The 12,479-nt window shown below is 39.7% G+C and overlaps 1 protein-coding gene across 1 annotated transcript in view; it reads right to left on the bottom strand.

The window, feature by feature from the left end:
- Positions 1-12,068, bottom strand: part of rnf213a (ring finger protein 213a) — a 36,301-nt gene extending 24,233 nt beyond the window's left edge. Inside the window, exons 1-21 of the mRNA XM_071523702.1 lie at positions 11,995-12,068; positions 10,133-10,254; positions 8,744-8,904; positions 7,325-8,029; positions 7,012-7,196; positions 6,756-6,926; positions 5,502-5,707; positions 5,031-5,320; positions 4,665-4,924; positions 4,218-4,430; positions 3,909-4,101; positions 3,765-3,820; positions 3,264-3,438; positions 3,006-3,176; positions 2,753-2,851; positions 2,541-2,663; positions 1,954-2,137; positions 1,557-1,730; positions 1,247-1,399; positions 530-1,149; positions 1-160 (exon numbers count right to left, since the gene is read on the bottom strand). Of these exons, the coding sequence (XP_071379803.1) occupies positions 1-160; positions 530-1,149; positions 1,247-1,399; positions 1,557-1,730; positions 1,954-2,137; positions 2,541-2,663; positions 2,753-2,851; positions 3,006-3,176; positions 3,264-3,438; positions 3,765-3,820; positions 3,909-4,101; positions 4,218-4,430; positions 4,665-4,924; positions 5,031-5,320; positions 5,502-5,707; positions 6,756-6,926; positions 7,012-7,196; positions 7,325-8,029; positions 8,744-8,904; positions 10,133-10,235 (4,402 nt within the window). The 5' untranslated portion in view covers positions 10,236-10,254; positions 11,995-12,068. The remainder of the gene's footprint in view (positions 161-529; positions 1,150-1,246; positions 1,400-1,556; positions 1,731-1,953; positions 2,138-2,540; positions 2,664-2,752; positions 2,852-3,005; positions 3,177-3,263; positions 3,439-3,764; positions 3,821-3,908; positions 4,102-4,217; positions 4,431-4,664; positions 4,925-5,030; positions 5,321-5,501; positions 5,708-6,755; positions 6,927-7,011; positions 7,197-7,324; positions 8,030-8,743; positions 8,905-10,132; positions 10,255-11,994) is intronic.
- Between the last annotated feature and the right edge of the window lie 411 nt (positions 12,069-12,479).

Raw genomic sequence — 12,479 nt, 5'->3', positions numbered from 1 at the left:
CTTCAAGAGCTTCCTTTACCCAGTTGACAAAGTGTTTTCTAAGTCCCAGCTCGTGTAGGCACAGTCTGCGGGTCTCAGTGATATCCACCAGAGCAACCTTGGCCTGCATCAAATCATTGTCAATCCGATTGAGCTGCTCTTTCTGAAAGTCTGCATGTGTCTGAAGAGAGAAGAAAGCCATGCTTATTCTCAACTAAGGTAAATGCACTTCTGAATACATAACAGAAACACAAATCACAAGGAGACATGCATGAATTTTATTGTGATGTCTAAATCATAGTTTATGAAAGAAGTAACAGAGACATAATTTCTGTTCTTATGATGAGAACTAACTCAATACATTGTCTTTTTATGCATTATCTTCTAATAGAAAGTTGAGGATGTCCCAAGTAATGACAGTAGTGTCTAATTTTTGTATAGCATAATACAACATTTTTACATGTTGTTGACCTTGACATCTAAAACATATTTTTAACATGAAACATAATAGTACTGATGGTGTAATATGCTTCAAAACATTGGCACTTACAACTTCTAGCAGTGTCTGCAGAACCTTGAAGTCACCTTGAAGACAAAGTGTCTCCTTGACCACTATGATAATCTGAGCTGATGCCACAGCCAGATGAAGTTCATGATACTGCTCAATCTGTTGAACCCTTCTCTGGATCCACTGTTTGTCATTTGATTTATCGACACTGCACATAATGTCCAAGTCCTGTGCAAGCTCTTCGTACTTCCCCTTGTAAACTTTGAAGAGTTTGTCAACCTCCCCGAGCCTGATACTGCCATTCTTCAGGCAATTGTAGAAGTTTTTGTAATCATCATAGCAAGGCTCGAAAATGTCCTCATGTATCCTTTCTGGTGTGGCCATAATATCTACTACTCCAGATTCATCAGGGTCTTCACTTTCCCTCTCTGCAGTGGCCAGGATTATGGCTTGATTCTCCCAGCACACTTTGAATATGTAACTGTCTTTGAAGGTATGCAGAACCTCTGCCATGTATCTGATGTCTTCATGGAGATCAAAGTAGGTGACCACACCAGCCATCGGAGAGGACAGTTGGTCAAATGGATGAACCTCCATGAAATGGTTCAGGGGCATGGTCTCAATGTTGACTTGTTGTCTGTCTTCCATGTCAGCAGCATCCACTATCATGCAAATTAAACATGTAATTATGAAATTTGATGCAGCTGTGAGCACAAAATCAAACCAAACGGACCGATTGCCCTGACACCACCAACATACCTGTCATATGTTCCTCAAGTTTGTGGCTCATTGTTAGTAAGATGTCCACGAGCTCCTTCTCATGGTACACAGCTTTCACTTCATTCTGTCTCCACACTAATAGCCTCTTCATTTTGGCATTATCCTGGCAGTGGTCATTCTCAGAGAAGCAGTCTGTTTATGTCAAAGCACACATTATCATCTTAATATTTCCATTAGACCATTGTGTACTCTCATACGAAATAAGTGCTGTGTAGGGTTAATAATTCAAAATTAAACTATAAATCTCTTGAGACATCTTTCATGAAAATGAGAAGCAGACTTTTATTACCGATTTTTAGCAGTTCTAAGAAAGCATTCTTCCTCTCCAAAATGAAATTGAGCAGGCTGATCTTAATGTTTCCATGGACCAGCTGATTGGTGATGGTAGAGAAGGATGATATTGCTATAGCAATTCTGTCCCTGGCGTCTAATGAGAGCTTCTCAATCAGCCTCTCTTCCGCACCTGTAGTGAAAGAAGTTGAATGTTAAAAAGTGCTTTATCTGAAACCACATCGATGATTACAATGCTTGAGACCACCGCCACGCAGCCATAAAACTGAGGCCAGAGCAACTACTTAATAGACCATGGCAGCATACTCTTCTGATGCTAATATTCTACCTTCCTACCCTGCACATTTTATGGTTTCGGGTGTGCATGTTTTCACTGTTTTGTTCTGAGGAGATACCATGTAGCTGGAAAATGTCTTTGGCGGCTGTCCAGGAGAGGAGGTGCTGCAGGACCACTTCTTCCTCTTCCCGATAATTTCCTTGACGGTCCCTTGGCCAGGATTTCTGGATAATGGCTGAAATGAGTGTTCCAAACTTCCAGTTTATCTTAAGCCTCTCAAATAGTTTGCCCTCGGACTTGGTCTGCATATGGAGAAAAGAAGTCATTGATCAGTCATTATTATTTATCTTTTAAATATATTAAACAAAATTGGAAATAAATCAGACTCACACAGTGCCTTTTAATATTTGCTCACCCATGAAAAAGGGGAATACTGCTCAATTTAAGAATTCGTAAATGTTCTTGCAGTGGTCTATGACAGTTCAATCAATACTTGAACTTGTACAAATGTCTCCAAAAGCCATAAATCATAAAGCCATAAACATCTTTCTCCATTCATTTTCCATGGAGCAGTGGGAGATTTCCCACTTTAATGACATCAAAGGTTCAGTTTGTAATTCTGTGGTTTCTGGCTTTAGGGGAAAGTTGTTATTGGTCACAAATATGGACTGGACTCTCCTAGACTATTTCAGGAAGTCCCCATACCTGGCACAAGGATGTAACAGCCTCAAGAGCACACTTCTCAACGCTGGCAGCAACATGTGGATGGGAACCACTGAGTCCCTCAATCTTTGAGCAGTAGAATTCAATCTGATCCAATGCAGATTCCTAAAGCCACACAGACACATAGTAAAAATTAATTACACATTTCCCTGATAGACAATCAAGCCAAAATCTGTAAAGGATGTATTAAATACCTTTTTAAGCTTGCCCTCAAAATCCTTAGTGAATATCTTTCTCCATTCTTCTGTCCAATCTTCATTTTTGAAATGGAGGGAGATTATGTTGTTCCACATCTATGAAACACAACCAATAAAAGGCACCATGAGAAATATGCCCCCACATTCACTTACCAATGTATACTTTTGGGCACCCATCCCAATATTTTGTATTTTATTTGTAAGTGCAGCCCTCTATATACTCTGTATAAAATACATTGACACTACTCACTTCAATCTCTGCAGGTGTGACACTGACTTGCAGGTACATGGAGGTCATGCCCCTGTTAAGCAACCTGTCTCTGAAGGTCTGACTGATCCACTTTCTCATAATGGCCATTGCCTGGGACATCATCTCCAAGTCTTTTGCATACAGCTGGTCTCTTTCCACTCCTTGGGGCACCTTAATGAGAATTACTAGCATTTGAGAAAGCCAAAACCAAACTGTGTAAATGTGAACAACTCACTTCAAATGTTTCACTTCACATACCTCTGTCTCTTTACAGTGAATGAAGTCAAATACTGATGCAACCAGATGCATGCAAGCTACAGGAATGTTTGTAAAGTCCTGGGAGTACGATGCAGATGTGACTCCTTTACAGATCTTCTCTAGCAGTTTCACTGCTGTTGCCAGGCACTCTCTCCTGTAAGCCTCGCTAAAATAACTGTCATAAACAAAAGAAACAGGAGTGGACGATTACAGCATCAACTAGATAGATACGTTACTGTCCTCCAAGAGGAAAATAACTCTCACAGTCTGCACATGGAAATACTAAAGTATATGGGAAACAACAAAGAACAGTAACACCAGACAGTAACAGGTCACAGCACACAGATGTGTAGATATTTTGAAAGTAAAGATACGGTACAAGTAGACCAACCACCAATGCCAGTTGCAAGCAATGCAAGCATAAACTGTTTTTGTACATGTAGTGCCATCTTGTCAATACTATTCAATTAAAAAACAATAATAGTCATGAAAGTAAATCACCTGTATTTTTGCTCAATGAGGAGCCGTTGAATATGCGAGAGAACATCAGACACTGTCTGCAAAACAGAAAACCAAGAACATTAAATAATAATTTAATGATATAACCTTGAAATTTCTTATGTTCAACTGATATTTCCACTTCACCTGGTAGCTGCTGTAGGAGACATCCTGTGGAGCTCTTATACTGAAGACATGAAGCATGTCCAAAAGCTCAGTTTCAATGATGTTGCTACACTCTACCAGCTCATCAAGTGTCATCAGGCACATCCAGGATCGGGCTGCAAGTGTGTCCATTTCCACCAAATGGCTGTGGTTTTTCATCACATTCAAAATTGCCCTGAAAATGGGATGCATCATAAGCAACCAAACATATGTAAAAACTTTATGCCTATCATTTGCAATGCTATGTACTGTAAGTTTTTGTCAGCTATAATTTGGCAGAGGTAGCCTTACCTCCTTTCTTGACTGCTCCAGGATGTAGGGTTACCCACTTTGAGGCCTTGCAAACCTGCCCAAGATGCGTCATACTTCGAGCTGCCAGAGAGTGCTGCCTGGAAAGGCTTTGTGGTGCCTTTGAGGAAGTGGAGAAGCGGAATTACCAAAATCCATCGTGGCATTCTCTCTGTTTTCACAGCGTTCATCAGAGCCACCAGCATTTCTGGCAGACTAGACAAAGAGAAATCTATTAGCTTCAGAACAGTAAATGAATGATCAAATGGCAGCAAAATCACTATAGGACACATTAGGTTTGCAGTCTTTAATTGGCAGATCACAACTATCATTAGAAAGATTATTGGATTGATTACTGGATTATCAAAAAGATTAAACACAACAACCTATGTGAACTGTAATCAGCGGAGGATTTTACCAAGTGGACACAAAAAAATTAAAAGTACCTACTTTTTGAGACTGGAGACGTCACAGGAAAAATCTTTCCAGTACTGGAGGAGATCATCCTTGGTTTGCTTGGGGAAGCTCAGTGCATTGCAGAGTCGATGGAGCTCACCGGCATCCAGTTTGATAGCGTGCCGCTTCCACACACAAAGCATGATCACAGCCGCCCGAATAGGATCCTTAATGTAGAGGCTCTTCCCGTCTCCGTCCTTCAGCAACTGAGGAATGACGTTTGCCAGCATGAATTCCTTTACCAGCTTCCTCACCTAAAAAAGAATCAAAGCAGAGACACAGAGAAAATATTTTGAGAAGTTAATACCCGGGTGTTTCCAGACTATCTACAAGGCAACTGTGTGGAAGTTGTTTACTTACATCGTCTTCTCCATAGTCTAAGGAGCTCCACCTCTTCTGCGTCTCCTCAAAAACATAGGGGTTCCCATAAATCTGGAAGAACTGATTCAATTGGATCAGGAAACTCTTCAAATTGATATCAGTCCAGCTCCTGAGAAGATCAAATATGGTCTCTAACATGATTTTCCCTGCAATCTCTCTGCCTTGGACCACACTCTTCCTTTGTTCAGGCCACAAGACTTCTTTTACGCGTTTGAGCACGTTCTTTGATGGCTCCGCACAGATGATGTCATCATATTGATGCCAGTCCCCTTTTACAAAAAAAAGTAAATAAAATAAGAATAAGTATAAGATAATAATAAATAATAAGAATAAGAATAATAAGAATAAATTGTGTTTATTTCAAATATGTTAGGTACATACAATATTTCATGAGTAGTATGTATGCACTGAAAGATTATTATGACTGTACAAAGTGAAACTTGCACTTACCTTCCTCATTAAGGAAATGGGGCATCACAAACAAACACCTATTGGTAGTTTGTTGCACATAATCCAGTTTGTATATGTACTCATACTCATATTTGTTCTTTTTGTTCTTGTAGACGAGATACTTGTATGGTATCGACACAGATTCAGCTTCAGCTTTTGGTGTAACTACGCTGCCCTCAACCAGAAATCCATGTTCTCCAAGATCCCTGTGTGAAAAGAAAGAAAAAAAGGAAATTGTAAATATGTTATCGTTTTTCAGTCATTTTACTTAACAAGTTTACTTAACTTTACTTAACAACGTTACTCCATAATTATAAACATTCTGATTTCTATTGAAAATATCATCATAATGTGATAAAAGCATTATAAAAAAAAAAATAGCGAGCAAGAGAGCAAGCAAGCAAGAGACACTGGCAGCCAGACAATTAACTGTTTACTTTCAATAGCCCTAACTAGCCAAAGGCTTTGAACTTAGATGATATCCATGAATTTACTTGATGACTTTATGGGTATTTATGCCAAGTAGAACGACTATGATGCTGACTGGCTATGTTTAAATATGCTTGAGATAACACATTGCTATCATTCTAACTTCATAATCTGTCATAGAATTTGACACAACTGAAACTGAATGACAAAGACTAGTATGTCAACATATAGGATGTCACAGATTACAGACCAATATACTGTATTTTCAGGCACATTAAGCTGCACTGAGCTCTAGCAGTAAATGCTCTGAAATAAAATATTGCCATGTATAATGAATTTTAATAAAGAGCAAACATTTAAGGAACCCATGAGGAAAGTCTTTCAGTGACAACTCTTCTCCCTTCTGCCACAGTTGTTGTTTTATCCAATATGACCACTAAAGATTACATCAGAATAGTCACATTACTTTAAAATGGCAATATCCAAGTGTACAAGTCAGACAGCACATTTGATTGAAATAATTACATAACAAGGCATGCAGAAGCCTAGATCTTGGCAGCGTTGCAAAGTCATGTTGGAAAAAGCTCAAGAAGAACATTGTTTTAGGTATAATCCCAGGTTTTACTGAGAAATTATGCTAATTTTTTTTTACTTTCATTGAGTGTTATTTCCAACTCCATAATGCATATTTTGAAGAAACAAGCAATGGGCACCAAGCTTTAGGACAAAAAAAATATGAACTACTCGACACTTGGACACCACTTAGCAATAGGAGGTTGTAAGACTTTCTAAGGTTAATTTAAGATTAATTCAAGAAAAATTCACCTAGTCACAGACAGCTCAACTGTATTATCTTCCCATGTCCCGATGCGGGCTCCAGCCCTGACGAAGATGCGATCTTCAACTGGGTCAAGTTTGAAATCCTTTGAGAGGACTGCATGGAAGTAAATCGTGAGTCTGTCACTTGCAGCAATGGTCTTGTTCCTGCTGCTTATTCTGAAATGCAATAACAATTGACAGCATTAAAACTGGTGAAGGTGATATCTAAATCCAAATTTAAGCACCATCAGAGTTTGATTACCTTTTTGGTGGTGGTTCAGCCTGTGTCTTGGATTCTGCGTTATCCTTATTGCTGTCTTTGTTTCCCTTGTTGACATCTGTGGTTTGTGGTGCAGAGGAGGTCTGTCCTGCCCCATGTGCAGACTGCTGAACCTCCACACGCTCCGTCTTCACCTGCGGGTCCACACTGGAGCCTGTGCTTTCAGCCTGGACATGTAGCATTATTCAATTAGGTTAGACTTATAAACTCATCCAGGCAAGAAAATGAATCCCTGTCTTTTGCCCGCTAGTAAAATAAAATAAAAAAGAAGCTTCTAATTGTCAACTGTCATTACCTTTGGTGGTTTTTGAGGGCCAAAAACCATTTGGCTCCCAACAGCCGCTGTTTGCTTCGGTTTCTGGCTCTGTTGAGCAGTTTTCCCTTTCTGCTTGGGTTGCCCCGTCTGATTTGCGTTTGGATCCACGTTGGCATTCTGGTCCAGTTTAGTCTGTTTGGCTGTAGTCGTGTCTTTCATGGTCTTTGAGCCGTTTGCCTCAGTCTTCTGCTCTTTCGGGTTGGAGACCTTTGCCCCTTTACCTGGACCTGACTGAGGAGTCCTACTGGTCTTGTCTTCTGAGACAGAATGGGAAGTAGGAGTGTCAGCTGGAGCTGGCTCGGATGTCTGAGTCTCAGTTGATTTTGGTACATTGCCGTCTCCCATGACCTGCTTATCTGGGGCTAGAGCAGACTGACTCTCTGCGCTTGGCTCGAGAGTGGCAGCAGTTTTTTCACTTTGAAAGCCCTCAGCTGGTCTGGGAGCATCGTTAGCTACCAAGGAACTGGGCTGGCTCTCCAGTGAGGAAGAGCCATCAGGGAGTGAGTCTGGCGTTTCATCCATTGCATTAGTGGAGCTGTCGCTGTCGGAAGAGTCTCCTCCTTCCTGCGCCTGCTTCACCTGGTTGTCGTCCAGGGAGATGAGGGACAGGTCAGAGTTCATCTGCTCTTGGTCCAATGGCATACAGCCATCTTTCTTCTTTTTGGCCTTCTTCCTCTTTTTTCTCTATTAAGACCAGAGGTGATAACGTCAATTTCACAAATGCCCATTACCACTAGTATGTAACCAAGCCTCTGCTTTCAATCTAAATATACAGTCATCTATCTTCTGTATATAGCATTCTTGACAAACTAAGAATAGAATTTTAGACTTTCAAAGTAATTCTAAAGCCTATTCCAAATTATGTGATTACATCATATTTAGCATATGATAATGACAGAATTTAACACAATGGGCTTATAGTATGATTTCAACATTTGTTTTCACTGAATATGTCTAGGCTTTCAATTAAAGAAACAAGACATGAAGAAGAAGAAGAATTAAAAAAACAATGCACTTGGATCTACTGTCCAGACGCACGATTTGGGGAACAGGTTAAAATAACTGTAGGACAAAGCTTGAAATATTTCCTTGCTAGTAGGAAATAATAAATAAATGTAAAAATCTAAAAAAGGGTCAAGGCACTCTATCTTAAAGATCTTCCAGGTCAAATTTCAACCTTTAAAAACATTTATTGCAAGCTAAAGCTAGCAGTTACTGGCTAATGCAAACTCTGATAAGATATAAAAAACTCTTTTCACACAGAGAAAATATTACTATGATCTGCACTGATATATTTCATATGCTACAGAAATCTAATTGTTAGAATAGGTTATCATAACATATGCACAAACTCATACGGAGCCCTCAGTGAGATGACCCTTTGAGACTTAAGCCCACCTTTTTCTTTGGGTTGTTGTTGGTCTCTTCATTCGGCCGTTTGGGGGATTTATTGGATTCATGGCTGTCCACAGTTGAGGAGTGATTCTCTGACTCTGATTTGTCAGTGGCACCGTCCGAGGCTGGTTCCACCGAGCTGGAAATGGGCTGACTTCCTGTATCTGGATTAAAAATATTTGGTACACAAATCAGACAGCAACCAAAGACATGAATAATGCCTGCAGAGCGCTGCGTGCCGTGAGAGAGGCCCTTATCCACAGCAGCACAGATTGCAGCAGTCAATTTGCATTCTAGCCAAATCCGGGCTACAACATGTGATCAGTGAAGGATTTGAATGGAGAGGCAATCTGCATCAAAAACACACAAAAAAATTGATTTCTTCAGCAATGTCTAAATAAGGAAATTTCTAAAATAGTTTCTGGAGTTAAAATTAACAAGATAAGCATTCCTGTAATATTATTTTATATATTAAAAAAATCTCTGCAAAAGCACTGATTGCACCCATTTGGACCTTTTATTTGTACCTCTGTTGTAATTATCACTCGTATACAACACAGCTTTCTTGAAACAGCTAACACAAGATAACTAGTTTGAACCCACTGAGGCCAATTTAATGCTTGAATGCTTTACATGTTCACTATGAGGAATAGTTCATCTTGACTTAATAAACCACATGGGTATAAAACATACATATATTAAACATACATTTAGATTAAGTCATGATACTGAACTTGATTTTAAATATAATCTTAATTAGTATATGAAGAGGCTGTTTGTTTAATCAGAACCAATCCTAATCCTGGCCAAAGGTGGGCTGATAATGCAGGGACAGCACCATCTTGAGGCCAGAAACTAGCCACACTATCTGGATGTGGCCTTTGACAAACAACTTCAGTGACTCATTACTATGTACAGAATGACAAATGACAAAAACATTTTTTGACGGTTGAAGAAAAACTACGTCACATCTCATCTTGACAATCTTTACAGAGAGAACTGGCGTTTCATTATACCTGTTAAATTGGGTTTATATCATGGGTCCAGCCCACACTACAGTAGCCTATTAGTATACTACATTACCTCAAAATACATTTTGGATGCTGTAGTAACAGAATATTTTAAATCCTACCTAATGAAAATGTCCAGTGTTGATACATTTACTTTGTTCTTTTTAATCTGACACACCAAAATGATCTAGAATATGTTTAATCAATGAAACCATTTCTGTATGATCACAAATGTTTGTTTTTTTATGTTATGGTATGTCAGCAAATATCAGAAGCTAAGACAGTCTTTTAGCCATTGTATCGATCATCGTGTATTAATCAAAACCTAAAAATGAATCAGATTTGAAATGTATGGTTTATGATAAATGTACAAACTACTTACCAGGTGGTTTGTTTGCTGGTTGGACAGACAGCTTAAGGCCACACTTGCTGCAGAAATTGGCTGTCTTTTCCACAACAACGTGGTCACATCCTGGACACTTCATCTTCACGTCTCAGTAGTTTCTGCAGTGGAAGAAATGATCATCAGTGGAATATCCCACCCTTGTAGATTCCTTTCACTTTCAATTCTGCCAAGTGAGTCAAATTCATTCGACCATGTCTAGCTTTGCATAACAAACACAGTTTTTTTTTTCATTTGGACTTTGAATAGTCTTTCCTAACAAACTTGCCTGCATACATATCCTAAAGTGATACAAACGTGAACAATTATGCTCTACTGCTCGTCTCCCACTCGCTGCCTTGAACTGTGCCCCAGCGGCCTCTTTCCACATCCAATAATAAGTGAGGAAGACAGTCAGAGAGGAACCAGCAAGAGGTCTCACTGTGCCTCAACTTCTGGTTACCGCAATCATTAAGTGCGGCAGAGCTGAAATGTCAGGTTCCTATGTGTCCTGTTGATTTTCCCCATAGGGAATTTTATCATTATCCATTATGTTTTAACGGTTTAAGGTAGACTTACCATGAACAATCATATTGTGAAACAACTATATATGTTCCTGTTGAATCCTTCAGTCAATCTTACTTCAACTTTGTCAAGAAATTGTGTTTTATTCTTGAGTTCCTTATGAAATACTACACCACCGACAAGCTTTAGCAAGTTCCCACTGATCAGAGCGGTCTATATATATATACACACATATATATTTTAGGGGATGAGGGTGGTCACATGGGCGAAAATCATTACAAATCAGTAACTACTATTACATTATTATATCATGTTACTATAGTATCACTGTTGAAAATGAGGAAAAGAAAATCGATGACATCATTTACTATGCTGTATGGGAAGAGCAGTTCATTCCTTAAATTCATTCATTAAAAAGTACGCTATGTACACAGTCTTGTACCCATGCCACTTTATTCTATGTTCATACACATATCCTTTGTTACAAAAGTGTAAAAATGTAGATGTTTTTATTTATTTAATTAAAGAAAAATACATTCGTTTCAGGCCTGCAACAAATCAGTCCCTGTGTTAACGGTGATGCTAGTGTCTGATCAGGAGAGCACATTGGTTACAGTTAACGCCCACATGTGCCGACCAAAAGGTGGGACTGTCTTTTACTAACGAGTGACTCCTCTTCTCAAGCATAGAAGATCTTTGACATCAAGAGTCAACCAATCACGCGCGTAGCACGCAAATCACTTCCTGTTTCGATTCCAGCCTACAACGACACAACTAAAAACATGCCGCAGGCTGCCAAGTAAACACATACCCAGACTGAGACTGTAATATTATTAATTCAGTGTCACGACACTGTGAATACAGTCACAGCCCGATGTCACACCCAAAAAACTGCTTTTGCTCAGCACAATTTGAGTGGTTTAGGCTGCACTTTAACTAGCTTACTAGCTCTCATAGCCTATCGATTTAGCTAGCTAGGTCAGCTTGCCCGTGTGACTCAGACTTTCCACGACAAAGTAAAACAATGAAAACCATGTCAGAAAACAATGGCGACTGCTACTGATTTATTAAGACTCGGCGGGTTTCATATTCCTGTCTACAAAGGCCCCGTCCAATCATGTCCGTGGTGTAACATGCTAACCAGCTGTAAGGATAAATACGTACACCAATTTGCACTGACTATTTATCGACCCTCACGTGTGATCCTATCTGTCACAACGAGCACAAACCGCCACTGCGCTAGGATGAGCTAGTTTGTTCCTGACATTTGTCCCCCTGAGCCCCCGATATCACCTGAGGCTTTACAATGCCGTCGTTAACACTTTCACCAGTCCTACCTGGGTTGACTGCGTTGCGTCCCTTTCCTCTTCAAGACTTGTGCAGAGGAGGAGGCCCACAGTGTCATCTCTGCTGCAACTTGCCTGCGATATGCCGGGGAATCACATTTGAGACTATCAGTTCCGCCTGTTTTCATAAAGTTTCGTTTAACCAGAAATGGGCGTTAACTAAAAAATGAAAAAAAAAAAAAACCTCATTCTATCTACACGAGTCGTAATAACACAATGCTCTGGTACTACTGAGTAAGATGACAATACAAGTACAGAGTTCAAGCCCTGGGTAATTTGCTTTGCTAATTGCCCCGGTTCTGACTTCCTCAAATAGGCAGGCTGAACCGCACCCTATTCTGAGTGGGAGTCGAGTTTACCTTGACTTGACTTACCTGTGATAGGAAAACGTAGAGGTAGATATTCACTGCAGTCAAAATAGGCGTAAATCTTACATTATCTACATTTGGGCGATAGCATATAGGGAAACCCCGGAC

Source organism: Centroberyx affinis, unplaced genomic scaffold (assembly GCF_046629955.1).
Source record: "Centroberyx affinis isolate AG114_WGS23_722 - 3 ecotype Tasmania unplaced genomic scaffold, CSIRO-AGI_Caff_v1 ptg001109l_1, whole genome shotgun sequence".
In the NCBI taxonomy this organism is placed as follows: Eukaryota; Metazoa; Chordata; class Actinopteri; order Beryciformes; family Berycidae; genus Centroberyx; species Centroberyx affinis.
The sequence above is the reverse complement of the archived record's forward strand: the minus strand, read 5'-3'. Positions and strand labels throughout refer to the sequence as shown.